Here is a 15,411-nt window from a genome sequence, read left to right on the forward strand (position 1 = left end):
CTCCTCTGCAAATACACCACTGTTGACAGTTCATAAAGCAAACAATCTCATACCTGGCATCTATTTGGGTAAGAAAAATATAATGACCACACAAACAATTCGAGAAGAGATAAGCAACAATTCGAGAAGAGATAAGGTTATGGGGAATCACCTTAACAACAGCAACGACTTGTTCTCAATTCCCCAGCCTTCACAATGTTATTTACCTTACTTCCCTCGTACAGCAGGACCCAATTTCTTTAACTCAAAAAACAAAAGCTCTCCCCTTTGCTCATCTACCCTCCCAGGGCCCCTCCCGTAACCAAAGGGGCTTCTCAGAACCCAGGGTTGAAAGGAAATATGGGCCAATGCTTACCTCGATCGCGTTTAGAAATATTGGAGTCAGTCTTTTTATTCTGATTCAGTCTCCTGGGTTGCCTTTTGCTGCTTCTCTGTCTTCTCTCCCAGTGTGCAGGTCTTCTGCTCTCCTTAATAGTCCTGCAACTCCAGCGATGGCAATTGCTTAAAGCTGCCCCACAGAATAATAAGCTGTAACTTGAGGCCCCCACCTCTCCCACAATGCCTCTGGAACTTGCTTTGTAAGAATTAAGGTGTTATCTCCAGAAGGACATCTCTAAAATACACATTATGTGATCGCCTAGGAGCCCTCTCTTCATTGTCCTGTTATACCAAGTGTAAAATGTTTTAAATTGTCCTTATGTTTAACAGAAATAATGGGGAAATCAAATAGTAAAATTCAAACTGCAAAACACAGTTTACAAATTTACTCTGTTTCAGTATCATAGTGTATCCTGAAAATAAAGAGAGACTATCTCTCTGTGTCAGAAGTAACACTGTAATACTGACTCAGCTCTCCTTCTAACCAGTTGGTATGACCTTGGGCCAGCCACTTCCCCCAGCCTTAATTTCATTTTCTAAAAAATAAAAAAACAGGTTGGACTAGATAAACTTTCTCAAATCCCTCCCCGCTCTAAAGATCTTAGGAATCTTCTCCTACCTCATTTGTCCACATCTTCATGCGTTTGTAGGCTATAGGTTACTGGCATCCTCCACCTAATTATTGATCACTTTTCAGAAAATACTTTAGCAACAAATTCACTATCAATGAGAGCTATTACAACTATAAAATTTATCAATGTGCTATTTTAATTTGAAGTTCTTAACTTTTATTATACCATGATCTTCTCTGGCAGAGATTCTCGGGATATTATTTTAATTTTTTTATTTATTCATTTATTTTATTTATTATTATATTATATTGTTTATTATTTTGTATTTTAAAATGCATAAAGTACATAGAATTACAAAGGAAACAAAATATATTTAAATATAATTAAAAACTCATATATGGAAGCCAACTTACAAAACCCTTTTATAAATGAAAAACTATGCAGGACCCTGAGTCCATAAAAAGACTTTGTGGCATCGTGAGACAAAGGTAGGGTGTTACTTGGTGAGACCTTAAGAGGAAAGGTCCCAGCTAGGTGAGGTTGAGCTAGGGTGTGGGAGGGCAGGGAGAGAAAAGGTGGCTGGAATGCCATAACAAATCCAAGGTGAGGGAACAGTACTTCTCCATGTGCATCCCAGAGGCTGGCACCTGGGACCTAGATGGGTTGTGACAGGGAGAACTAGTTTAGGGAGAGGGCTTGCCCAGCCCTCTTGGGACTGTTCACCCACCTTTGGCATCCGCCTGTCCTCTAACTCTCTGATGTGCTAAATCACCTGGCGGTAACCAGCAGGCTTCAAACTAGGGACTTAGGGGGCTGGCACCCCAGCATGTGAAGATGTCTCTTGGCTGAATGGGTGGACGAGAACAATTTTGTTTCAATGGCCATGAAAGTGGTTAAAGTGGGCACTGTTGAGCCCTCAGCTTTTGGTCAGACATCCAAGACTGGAAGGTTCTCCACTGCTTCCTGGACTATCACCAGTTGTCATGACTTCTGTCTTGCCACAAGCTTTCAAGGACTTTGAAAGAAAAGGGTGAAGCTAAAGACTCTGGGCAGTCTGCCTCACTTCAGTCAAATTCATGCCCCAGTGAAGACATCACCCCTCTGTTGTGGGAGAAACACACCCAAGTTTATAGCAAGGTCTACCCCCAAGAACGGGAGACTCGAACTCCAGTCAATACAGAAGAAAGGAATTTTATTTGAAGAAGAGGTTTATGGTAGTATCAAAGCCCAACAGTTGGTAGAATAGCCTGGGAACTAATCAGATAGCCTTCGGACAGATGGATAAGCCCAGAGGCCAGCAGAGATGATGGAATAGCAGCTCTCCAGGAGTGATGAGTACTAGTTCAGCTGCAGAGGAGCAGCTCCATGGATGGATTATTTATTAGGGTCTGGGGGCTAGTCATCTCCCATTCCAGAGAAGTCTCCACCTCTCCTGGAAACCCTGGAAAATGGGCATGGCCAAATTCAGGGGGAGCTGTGTTCTGGGCTCACCCATGTGTCCTAGGAAGTAAGGAGCATGCAGCTCCCCATTGTCCTCCTTGTCATCATTTGTCAATGTGGAAGAGGTCTCACTACCCTAGAGGCCAGGGAGGGTGAGGGACGTTGGAGGGCCACAACAGGTAATTAATTCTGTCTTCCAGTTCTGAACTAAAGTAAATATAGTACACTATGAGTCACTAATAAAACAGGTTGGCACAAAGCTGATGGCCCAGCAAAGGACATTACTGAGCCAATATCAAGACTTAATGCTTGCAGTCTATGCTGGGCAAATGGAGTTTCTGTCTAACCAGGGCTAACTGGTGAGAAATGCAAGACTTCAGAGTATGAGGGTCTTGTTCCTATTACTGCCCCTCATTGCCCACTGCCTGTCTCCATCATATCAACTACCGGGCAAGGAGCAACTGGGGAAGCAGCACGGGTGGATGCACTGGAATGCTGTGAGCATAACCTTGCTCACAGTGTTATAATTAAAATTGTCTGCCATAAGCTGAGGCAGTTAAAATGGTTGAGATTGTAAACTGTAGTGAGTTAAAATGGTGGAAGATACAAATTATGCTAGATATAAGAGAGGGTGAGTAAATTTGACCGCAGAAAATGTTTCACTACAGTGTTTTGGTTTTTAAATCAAATATAAGGTGGTCACCAGGGAAATATTCCCAATTATTCAATATGCCCAAGTCAACTGGGTTTTATAGAGAATTTAATTAATAATACAATGAGTAATCAAAGAAAGAGAGAGAGAGAGAGAGAAAAAAGGAAATAAGTATGAAGGGCCTTAAGCCAACATGGCCTAGACCTGGGTCTTAAGAGAGAGATCAGTCAGTTAGTCTTTTATCACTCACCACAAGGTCTGTCTAAGCAAGAATTCTAGGGACACCAGGCCAGCTCCATCTCAGCTGATTTCACCAGAGAGAGTTCCAGCCAGAGTCCTCCTCAAAGAGAGATCCAGCCAGAGACTGTTTCAAAGGGCCTCTCTCCAGAGCCTCCAGAGGGACAGAGTCCCCTCAGAGGAGCTCCAGTGAGACCTCCTTAGAGATTGTCCTCCAAGAGCTTCCCTTCTCCAGAGCCTCTCTCAAGAGATTCTTCCCAAGTGATCCTCATAAGAGCTTTCTCCAAAAGGATTTATCTCCAAGGATCCTATCTCCAAGGCTCTCAGGATCTCCAAGCATTCAAGCCTCTAAGGATCCCTTGCTCAAGAGATTCCTTTTCTTATATAGGGTTTTTTTTTCCTATGTCACCTCCCCTAAGTTCTTCCATCTACCAATCACCGTAGATGTTTTCTAAAAGGACAGCCCATATGAATTCCTGCTAAGTTGACTAATCTCCTCAGTAAGTCTGAACCAGAGAAAACACAGCTGAGTCAACTAATCTCATTAAGAGAAAACTTGCCCAACCCTTTTAGGTACCTAGCATCCCATTGTATCAATTCTAAAAAACAGGCCTGGCTCAAAGAACTCCCTGCCTCATCATAAGCATGGGTCCAAGTACTTTCATTGTTTAGCAAGGAGTTTTCTCCCCTAAAGCAGTCTTAAGTACGGGTGGAGTAGAGGTCCTCCCATAGCAAGCAGTTTTTTTCCCTAAAGCAGTCTTAAGTATGGGTGGAGTAGAGGTCCTCCCATTTCTGATCCTGGCGAGTTCTCACATCAAAATGGGGAATGTTTCCAGTAGGGAATTTGTTCCAATGGAGGATTCCTCAATGTGGAAATTTTTAACATTCACAAGTCTGAGAAATTTCAAGATTTACAACAGGCAGCCCAAGGCAATCAGGAGGCAATGAGGGCAGCCAAAGGCATGCACAGAGGAGGCATGAAAGCAAGAGGAAAATGGAATCCTTGTGAAAACCCCAAGGATTTCCAGGGCTTTTGGTTAGTGATTTGCATTCCTTCCTAGAGCTACAACTACCATGACAGCTCAGAACTTGGCAAGTCCAGCAATAATGAATGGCTGATGATGGGGACAACTGGGTAGAGAGCCAGGCCTAAAGACTGGAAGTCCCAGGTTCAAATCTGGCCTCAGACCCAGCTGTGTGACCCTGGGCAAGTCACTTGACCCCCATTACCTAGCCCTCACCACTCTTCTGCCTTGAAGCCAATACTCAGTATTGATTCTAAGACAAAAGGTAAGGGTTTAAAAAACATCTGTATTAAGAGGTGGGGTTACAAGGGGAAATCAAAGTAATGGAAAAACAAAAATTATCAATAAAATTAAAAAAAAATTAGGGTTGTTATATAAGATTCAGCTTTTGTTTTGTTAGGTCACCATCAGTTTGAAGCCTGACCTTGGTTAGAATTACAAAGAGTTCCACCTGTGAAAATAAAACTGAAAAGTTTCAGAAAGTCATTGGCAAGCAGTCCTTAGCAATTTTACAAAACTGTCCCTTGTTTTGATATCTTGTTCCTATGATTTGTAATGACACCTATTATATGAGGTCCATTTCTGTAACTGGATTATTGATGGTCATAGTTTTCCACACGAGAGAATTTCACAGAACAGAATGTCTCCTCAGAACTTGAAGGCCCTGAGAGGTCATCTAGTTCAACTTGCATCTGATTTGGAATCTTCTTTAAGGCAAAGATCCCAAGACTTTTAAAATTATTCATCATATCAATAAAATATTTTCCAGAACACACTTCCATTTTATGAATGTATTGTTTATTTATAAATCATACACATTTACTACTGGGCAAATATCATATACTATTATTAAAGTTATAGTCTAATAATATTACATATATTGTTATAAATTATATGTAATAAATATAGAAATTATATAAGTCATAAACCAAAAGTGGGATTTTTACAGACAATAAAATGAAATAATATTTTTACTTATATTTTATTTTTCAGGTTTTAACATTTTTATTTTTTTTCAATTACATGTAGAAGCAATTTTTTACAATAGTTTTTCAACATTTTAGAATTCAAGTTTTCTCTCTCCCTCCGCTCCCTTCCCAAAGGGGTGATATTAGTCAGACATAGGTTATATCTGTACTTTCACATAATACATATTTCCATATTGCTTGTGTCATGATAAAAGTCACATGACAATACAAATCTCATGAAAGAAATAGAATATTTTAAATTTTTATTCTATTAACATTATAAAACCCTTTTTACTGTAAAATATTATTAGTAATGACATTTAATTAAAATAATTATTTAATTAATTCTTTTTCATTTTTAAATTTTGTCATATAGTATTTCAAATATCTGATTCTAAATTTATCCAAAAAACGATGTCTCATAGAAATATATATCCAAATGGAAAAAGTCAGAGTTGACTGCCCTTTCTACATCATTCATGATTCTTATTCTTAAATCTCATCCACCTCTTATTTCAAGCTTTTTGTTGATATTGTTCTACTAATCACCAAGATCTGTCTTTTCTGGGAGTGTAGCATGGTCTACTGAAGTCAAGGTTCTGGAGGTTCAGGGGATATTTGTTCCAGTTGGAGAGAGAAGGGAAGAGTATCAAGGCAGATAGCAAGATGCCTGGAGAGGTCCTAGATTCCTTGTCTCTAAAGTGCGAAGAAATGGCTGACTGATTGACAGAGAAAAGGGGAAGAAAATTATATTTAATAGGATCATAGGCCCCACACAGAAAGGAGCCATAGAGATCCTAGCATTCGAAAGGTAGAATTAGAAAAGATTTTAGATTGATCATCTAGTCTAACACTCATTTTACTCATTGGACAGTGAGAAGAATGAATTCTAAAATCACATAACTAGTAAATGTCAGAACTAGAATTTTAATTCAAGTCCACATGACTCCAAGCTACAATCCTCTACAGAGTACCACATCATTTCCTAATTAAATTCAAGATTTATTAATCAGCTCCCATGTGTCTTTAAGGCACATAGATATAGATATAAAGACAAAAATGAAAAATAATCCCTCCCTGTCCTCATGGAGTTTATATTCTGCTAACCTAGCATAACTAGGGTTGAGACTAAGATTTCTAAGTTTCATTTCAATACCTAGTCTCATGGGGAGCTCCAGAAAGAAGAATTTTAGCATGTATTCAAACCTGGATCTCTAGTTTTATCCTGACCATTGACTCTTGTAAAGCAGGCAAGTTGCTTTCCTTCTTTTGGCCTCCATTTCCTCATTTGCAAAGTGAAGGAATTAGGGGGCCCATGAGTTTAGATGGGAGAAATTTTTTTTTATTTCAGCATAATCAAATTATTTTGTTATCCTGTGTATTTCATTTTATGCATTTAAGAACATTGTGCAGAGATCCATTAAGCTTTACCAGGCTACAAAAGGGACCCATGACACAAAAATGGGCAAGAACTTCTGGTCTAGATGATCACTAAGGCCATCTGGAAAGCTCTGCATATGATCACTAAGGTCCCTTCTAGTCCTGCTAGTTTGTGCCTCTGGCAACCTTTGATCCATCCATCATCTCACAGTTTACTGATGCTGGTTGGGGTAAGGTGATGTCTGAGGAACTTCAGAATCTCTTTCCAGGAGTGCTCTTGGGCTTCAGCATGAGGGATGGTCTCACCACCCCACAAAACAGGTCTTGGGATAAAGGGGTTCATTGAGGCCACACATAAAGGGGAATAGGGAGGCTCTATTAGGTGCCCAGCTCCAGGATAGGAGAGCAGGGTGGCATTGTTTTTCCCATGTCTTCTCAGTTGCTCCATTACTTGCTCAGCATGAATTTTGCTATTAACGCTATAATCCTTCTCTCCAACAATGAACAGGATATGACCCTCGGCCCTTTCTACTGGCAAAAGACCATGCTTATTTGCCTCTTCTTGAGGGTTTCCTAATGCACTATAAAATGCTAATAGCCCCAACTCATTTATTCTTAGCCTTTCTAGATGTTGACTAAATGAGAAAAATTTCTCATTTCTGTACTTGATTACAATTTGTTCTGCCAAAAACACACCATTGATGCAGACTGTGGCTGCCACCTGCTTCAGGAATGTTGCCATGGCCATTCCGATCTGTGCTCCTCGGCTCACTGAAACTATCCCAATACTGGGACCAAGCACCTGAAAATAAATAAAAATTGCACAAATAACTCTATTGGTTTCCTTTAACATTCCAATCTTAGTACAACTTGAATAATAACAACTTCCATTGATAAAGTGCTTTTTCTGTTGTTTATTTCACCAGGTAGTTTGAATTAAAAGGCATTCAAGTAAATACACATTTATTAAATACTCAGTATATCCTGGTGGGAAAAGAGCTTAGGGGTGATGGAGAATTTAGACAATCCTCCCCTCAGGAAAATACACATTTGTAGTGAACAGAGGCGTACATTTGGCATGAGAAGATGTGATTTCTCCTTCAGGCTCTGCCATTTACACTCTGACCTCAAATAAGTCACTAAACCTCTCTGAGATTTTCTCATCTGTAAAATGATTGGGTTGGACTAGGTGACAGAGATCCAACACTGTAACTCTCTTATAAGAACAGAGCAACCCAAATATTGTATAAGTCTTGGGTGCAGAGAGCATTGTTACTGACTGGGAAGAGGAAGCTTCATGAAGAGCCTGCATTTTAGCAGGAAATTTAAAAATGATTAGGGTTCCAAAAGATGGAAAAACAGGAGTGGGGAAGGACACAGTAAAAATCAATCAATCAATCAATCAATATATATATATATATATATGTATATGTTATATCTGTGTATAATACACATAGATGTATATATAAGAAAGACATGTCAGGCTAAAGCAAGTGGTGAGGAGATGCAGGTATGGATTGTAAGGAACTTACTGGTAAAAGAGAGAAGAAAAGAGATGGGATAGTAGTTTGATGTGGTAAAAGAAGATTTATCCAGGATTGGGAGGAAAATGGATATGTTTACAGGCAAATAGTAAAAGAACAAGTGGCAAAAGATGAGAAGGGATGATGAGAGATAGAGAGAAAAGGGAGTGGAGGTGATAGAGGGAGAAAAATACAGACATAAAGAAATTGAGGTGTCTGTGTGGAGGAGAGAAGAGAGAGAGAAGGGGAGAGCGACAGAGACAGACAGAGAGGCAGAGAGACAGAGAGAAAGGGAGGGAGGGAGACAGAGAAAAAGTGAAAGGGGAGGATGGAAGGAAAGAGAGAGACAGAAAAAGAGAGACAGAGCAAGTTAGGATTAAAGGCACAGGTAGAGAAAAAGATTAAGAATGAGATTCAAAAAGACTTATACAAGAATATTCATAGCTGTGCTCTTTGTGGTGGCAAAAAAATGGAAAATGAGGGGATGCCCTTCAATTGGGGAATGGCTGAACAAATCTTGGTATATGTTGGTGATGGAATACTATTGTGCTCAAAGGAATAATAAAGTGGAGGAATTCCATGGGGACTGGAACAACCTCCAGGAAGTGATGCAGAGTGAGAGGAGCAGAACCAGGAAAACATTGTACACAGAGACTGATACACTGTGGCACAATTGAATGTAATGGACTTCTCTACTAGCAGCAATGCAACGATCCAGGACAATTTTGAGGGACTTATGAGAAAGAATACTATCCACATCCAGAGAAAGAACTGTGGGAGCAGAAACACAGAAGAAAAACAACTGCTTGATCACATGGGTCAGTGGGGATATGATTGGGGATGTAGACTCTAAAAGATGAATCTATTGCAAACATCAACAACATGGAAATAGGTTCTGATCAAGGACACATGTAATACCCAGTGGAATTGCACCTTGGCTACGGGAAGGGTGGGGGAGGGGAGGGAGGAAAAGAATAAGATTCTTGTAACCAAGGAATAATGTTCTAAATCGACTAAATAATTTTTAAAATAATTAAATTTCTTAAAAAGAATGAGATTCAAGGTACAGTTGTAGAAATTAGGTTTAACAAGCAGTTGAACACCTCTGAAATAGGAAAGATTATGAGATACTGAGAAGTCCTAAAATATGCACACAAATAAAGGGAACTCATCTCAGATGACTTTGGCCTTCTTAATGAAATGGGAGAAACTGAGTATGGCAACCAGGAGCAATCTAGGGGATTTAAAGAGAAAGAAATAGATTTTAAATGAGGAGAATGAGATAGGGTTGCCCAGCAATGGTGAGGGCACAGCTTAGTTTGTACCTTATCATTGTATAAGGAAAGAATTTTAAAAGGATATGGGGTACAGAGTAAGTCCATTCTTTAGTTTTGTCAAATGCTTTATCTACCACATGTCCTTGAATCCTGACCTCAAACCTGTGAGGCCTCTTATAATTGTCCCCCATAGGAGAAGTTCAATGGCTTCTCCTTGTGCACAAAGCTCCCAAGTGCCTCAGGTGGTATTTAGGACTTCCTACTCTAGTCTAGAGTTCCAATCATTTCGTGGTGAGGCTCTGATGATATTATTAGTAAGCATCACTTCTCATAAGGACCATCAAAGTCTACACTGGGATACAGCAAGTGAATGTGCCCCTTATGTGGTTTGGGAAGGGAAACTTGGGTGAGCTGATCACAAAAGGAGAGCAGGAAGGGAGAGAAGGGAACAAGTGATTGATAATGCCCTCTGTCTCCTTTAAAGAAGGAATCCCAAGCGCAGAGATGCAAACCAGGCCAATGAAAGGCATACACAAGAGAGTATTCCAGTGTCATGCAGAGAGCAAGAGAGGTGAGGAGAGGAAGGCTGAAACCAAAGGGTGAGTTCCAAATACCTTGGGATGTCTCAAGAGGATATCAGCAGCTTCTTCAAAGTATTCAATATCTATAACATCTAGGTTTTTGGGCAGGTCATCGTAGGCAAAGTAAGCTAAGGCCAATGTAGCAAAGCCATGACTGGCCAAGAGACTGGCCCGAAACTCGACCAGTCCACCAATGCCACCAAATAAATCAATTACTCCAGGGAAAGGACCGTCTCCTGAAAAAAAATTTTTTTAAGATTTTGTGGTAAGAAAAAAGAAAAGAGGCCATGAAAAAAGAAAGAACAGATTAAGAAAAAGGAAAGAAGAAAGAAACAATGTAAAGTAAAAACTCTTTTATCTATAGTTTTCTGTGGTTTCAGTTATTTGTGGTCATTGTAGGGAAAGGAAGGAGGCGGGTAGGGGGCTCCCTCAGGAGGAGGCAGGGGCCTGGGCATGGTTCAAGGACACATGGAGGCTGGGGCAGATGAATGAGCTGGAAGTCCACCACCACAGCAATCTGGCAATAGTATCTCTACCAGTAGTTCTGTTTTCATTCAGATTGCCTAGCTCAGAATGAATAAAAAGGAGTTCGAGAATGGGAAAGAAAAGGACAGTCCATTGATTTCAAACTCTAAGTACATAAATCAACCCAGTTGTTAGTCATCAGTTTCCAGAGACAGTATTCCAAACTAAAGCTGAAGTCCTGACAGTGCCAACTATGCTACATTTATTTCTTTTAAAAAATATTTTATTTCGGGGGCAGCTGGGTAGCTCAGTAGATTGAGAGCCAGGCCTAGCGAGGGGAGGTACTAGGTTCAAATCTGACCTCAGGCACTTCCCAGCTGTGTGACCCTATGCAAGTCACTTACCCCCCATTGCCTAGTCCTTACTACTCTTCTGCCTTGGAACCAATACACAGTATTGATTCCAGGATGGAAGGTAAAGGTTTAAAATAAATTTATTTCCCCTCAAATTACATGTAAAAACATTTTTTAACATTCATTTTTTTAAAATCCTGAGTTCCAAATTCTCCTCCCCCTTCCCATCCTCCCTCCTTCCCTTTTTGTCCCCTCTACCCCCAACTAAGGATGATAAGCAATCTGATACAAAATTTTTATGTACAATCATATAAAAACATTTCCCATTTTAGTCCTCTTGTGGAAGTGATAGAAGAGGAAGAAGAAAAAGAAGAGGAGGAGGAAGAAGAAGGAAGGAAGGAAGGAAGGAAGGAAGGAAGGAAGGAAGGAAGGAAGGAAGGAAGGAAGGAAGGAAGGAAGGAAGGAAGGAAGGAAGGGAAGGAGAAATATAGTATAGGATTATCTTAGAACACTATATTGTTAAGAATAACTAGGTCATTCCCCCATGTTCAGTTAAAAAAAAAAACCTATGCATAATGTTCTACTTCTCATTTCACTTTTCATCAGTTAAGCAAGTCTGGATTTTTCAGAAATCATCCTGCTTGACATTTCTGAGAGTACAATAGTATATTCCATCACAATCATATACCACAACTTGCTTAACCATTACCAAATCCATAGAGAAATCTTCAAAGTCCAATTCTTTGCTACCACAAAAGAGCTGCAATAAATAAATTAATTAATAAAATGGTCCTTTTCTATCTTTCTTTTAAAATCTCTCTGGGACACAGACTTATTAGTGGTATTGCTGGATCAAAGGAGAGCTGTGTTTGTTTCTTTAGCTGGATCTGAGGTCATAGCAAGAACTGGCAAAAAAAAAAAGGTGAAAAGGACAGCGATGGGTGGAACAAAAGAAAAGATGACAAGACATAAAGGGAAGAACAGGAAGGTCTGCCTTCTTGTTCTGTTGAGACTCAATTTCTTTCCTGAATGAAAGTGTTCACTACACTAAGTACAAACTATGAAACCCTTCCCTAGTGAACTCTACCATCTCTTTTTTGACTCAGAGGCTGAAAACCTCCAAGACAAAGAAGACTGGTCTTCTGCACAATGATGAGTGAATGATGACCTGTTCTCAGGAGGTTGTCACAAGCTCCCTGTAGGTCACCAGGTTACCATGTTCCATCACAAAATTGGTAGGACTGGGCAAAGTGGAGATGAGTATGCTCACCTAGGTAGCAGCTTCTGGAAGTAAAGACTTGCCCTGAAATATCATGAGGTTTCCATGAAACAAGACTGGCAGCTATTGGGCAGATGTATAGGAGCAGGGATTGGATATAGGATAGATATAGGAGCAGGTATAGCAAGAGTGTGGTGGAGGCAGGGATTGGGAGGTGGAAGGTGAGTGAAGGGGTGAAGCAAGGAGAGAGTAGGACACTCTGGGACACCATGAGGTTTCTAACCTATTGAAAAGGAGGAAATCCACTTCAGGGAAGAGTAACCCTCCAGCTGGTTGCTATTGGTTCCCTCTATTTTTTCCAACCTTTGTGAAAGCCCCACTTACTACTTTAGTTATATCCCTTCTTATAAAACTGGAAGTATCAAAAAATGCAATCAATAAACATGCATTTATGTACCTATTATGTTTCAGGCACTACTAACACTATGGATACAAAGGCAAAAATGGGAGAGATTCTGCCCTCAAGAAGTTTATGTTCTAATGTGGGAGACAACCAGTATGTATATGAGAATATATGAGGGAGGCTGCCAGTGGCAGTGAGAAGCAATAATAGGAATAGGACCTTCATACTCTGAAATCTTATACTCACCAGTTAATACTAGTTAAACATCAACTGCAAAATCCGTACTTTCAACATTAATCAAGCATGATTTGCAGAATCTACATTTTTAATCAGTTACCCATTCTGTATCATCAATTGCCTGTACAGGAACTTTAATGTTCTATTTTGGGCGTTCTTTATTTATCTTAGTTCTGAACTGTTAGGACTATTCTATACCTTACTTCCAGTTCTGCCTTCTTTTCCCAGCTCTGCTCATATTATTCCCCCACCCTTCTACCTCTGGGGCAGCAGCTCTGCCCTTATCTAATCTGTCTCTTCTGATTCATTTGATCTCTCTTCCTCTGCTCCAACCCCACTTCAGAGGAAGATCCACCTTCCAGCCTCTTGGATCTGCTCCCTCTCTTTTGCCTGCCTTAAACCCTCCTTTGCCATCTAGTCCTCCTTCTCCTCTGCCTCCACCCAATTCCATTCTATACCAAGAGTGGCTTGTCCTACATACCCACCAGCCCCTGAGGGAAGTAGCTACAGGGATGGAAAGGTGTGAGTTCATGTTACTTTTTCCATGACAGATTTGACACAGGAAAAGAAGAAATTAGGCAGGTATCAGGAAGATCCCACCCATTTCACTGATGGTTTTAAAATAATCAGCCTATAGTTTGATCTTACCTAGATCATCCTGTCAATTGTGCAACGGATGAAAAGTAGAGGATTTGGGATCCAGTTCAGCAGAAGGGAAGTGAGTTAGCAATCACTGACCCAAAATTTCCCCTTGAGTGCTATAGTAGTTCCCATTTTGGACCTGGTGTGGGATTGCCAGAGAAATAAAGATAGGGAATGGAGGTCCCTTATGTTGAAGTATTTGATTGAAGGAATAGTAAAAGAAGTAAAAAAAAAATAGGTCAATTATAAGAAAGTGAAAGAACTCACCCAAAAGACTGAGAAAAATCCTGCCATTTTTCACCCCAGGCTAAGAAGAAATTTCACAATTTAGGAGGTACTCTCCTTAATATACATTTCCTAAATTGGAATTTTCCATCTGCACAGTCCTCAAACACCCACCTTCAAACTCCTTGATGCTGCCTATAAAGTATTTAATAGCAGGGACCTAGAACAGGCTCAGTAAAAGGACCATAAGGTTTGTGCCCATTGCAAGGAACATTCACTGTTTATTGCAGCTACCATGTCCAACTGAGACCCTTCTAATAAGAAACCAGTTCTAGACAAAACTCACCACAGAGTTTGGGAACAGCACTCTGATCCAGGAGTAGAGGGTTGACACCCTGCTTCTGTTGTGGGAAAGAGGGACATTGGTCTTGTGCATGCCCTGCAAACAAATGGCAATTGCCACCGGGCCTTTGTCCCTCCTTGGGGAGAAGGGGTATTGGAAGAGCAAACGCCCTGCTAACCATCCAGTGTCTCAGCTTCCACCACTCAAATCTTCGGACTCTAAATGCCAGGTGTGGAAGAGGCATGACGAGAGAAAGGTTTTGAAGGACAAAACAAGATGCAAGAGTCTAAGCTGGGGACATGTTTTGTCAATCAAGATGAAGATTCTAAAACGGAATGTTCCCAGGAGGAGTGGCAGTTGAGCTGACGAGGGGGAGGGGCTGGAAGTGTCACTCTCTCTCTGGCACCTGAGGCTGGCTAAGGACTCTGATTGTGTTGGCTTGTTTTTTGGGGTTTCTAATCAAGGGGAGACCCCTGTGCTCTGAGATTTTGACTGACCAAGAGTTGGGGTTTTTCTGGACACAGAGAGAGGAGAAGGAGAAACTTGGCTTTGAGTTGGTTGTCTCTCTCTGAGAGTTTAAGCTGTCCAGGAGAAACTGAGAGACAGACCTTGATGGTGTAGTACAAGAAGAAAGAAGATCTTAGCTGTTGTCCTCCATTTATCTAATTTTTCCTCTTCTCACCTTTGTTACTGGACTATTTCTATAACCCTCTCAAATTCTCCTTACAGATTAGGGAAACCTTCATCCCATTTTCCTCAGTTTCCCATCCTGTTATCCCAATAAACCCCTATTTGAAAAAGGAAAAGAAAAGAAGATCTTTATAGTTCACTTAGGGGGGAGGGAAGAAGCCAAAGGCTTCGAGAAGAATTGGGAGGTAAAGGGGGGCAGAGAGGAGAGGGTTGGAAAAGGGAGGGAGGGAGGGAGGAAGGAGGTTAGGAAGTAGATTGATCCATCAGCCATCAGTAGGGATCAATAGGCAATCCCCAGAGTAAACCCCAGAGCAGTCCTCTGTGTACCAGCATCCCTGTGTGCCAGTATCCCTGTGTGGCAGCATTCCCCTATACTAGCAGTGTCTCTCATCTATCCCCATTGTAACTAGGAGATCCTCAGGGTGGTTCTCCTCTAGCAGCTCTCTCTAGTCACAGCCAGAGAGTAGAGCAGTCATTGCAAAAGAAACTGTTTCCCTTGATTTATATTCTATTTCAATCAGTAGTAGTGTCATCACAGATTCGCCTCAGTTTACATATTTTATTTCACAGGTCCCAGGGCCCAGTCAGACCTCTACTCTTGCCATCATAATGGTTAAGTCTAGGGTAACATTGGATGTGGCAGGCAAGAGCATTAGTTACCTTATTGGTACCAGGGCCACTTACTCTGTCTTTCCCCAGTTCTCTGGCCCTGGAAAACCTTTTCAGCATCAGATAATGGGGTTAGGAGGTCATCAGCAGGACTTCTTAGAGACTTTGCATCTAGCCTATAGATTTGGAGAT

At 40.8% G+C, this 15,411-nt stretch overlaps 2 protein-coding genes across 6 annotated transcripts in view; both read right to left on the reverse strand.

The window, feature by feature from the left end:
• Positions 1–850, reverse strand: part of LOC100017693 (acyl-coenzyme A amino acid N-acyltransferase 2-like) — a 68,300-nt gene extending 67,450 nt beyond the window's left edge. For 2 of the 4 annotated variants that reach the window (XM_056805292.1, XM_056805291.1), the window contains exon 1: positions 356–845. The gene's annotated coding sequence lies outside the window, so the exon portion shown is untranslated. Of the gene's footprint in view, positions 1–355 lie in introns of all 4 variants that reach the window. The other 2 variants (XR_008913503.1, XM_007499649.3) reach the window with 2 other exon arrangements.
• A 4,235-nt stretch (positions 851–5,085) lies between these two features.
• Positions 5,086–15,411, reverse strand: part of LOC100023136 (bile acid-CoA:amino acid N-acyltransferase) — a 29,520-nt gene continuing 19,194 nt past the window's right edge. For both annotated transcript variants that reach the window (XM_056805296.1, XM_056805295.1), the window contains 2 exons: positions 10,067–10,269; positions 5,086–7,454 (listed from right to left, as the gene is read on the reverse strand). In XM_056805296.1, coding sequence (XP_056661274.1) covers positions 6,858–7,454; positions 10,067–10,269 — 800 coding nt within the window. In that variant the 3' untranslated portion in view covers positions 5,086–6,857. The remainder of the gene's footprint in view (positions 7,455–10,066; positions 10,270–15,411) is intronic.

The sequence above is a fragment of the Monodelphis domestica genome, chromosome 7 (genome assembly GCF_027887165.1).
Source record: "Monodelphis domestica isolate mMonDom1 chromosome 7, mMonDom1.pri, whole genome shotgun sequence".
NCBI classification, from domain to species: domain Eukaryota; kingdom Metazoa; phylum Chordata; class Mammalia; order Didelphimorphia; family Didelphidae; genus Monodelphis; species Monodelphis domestica.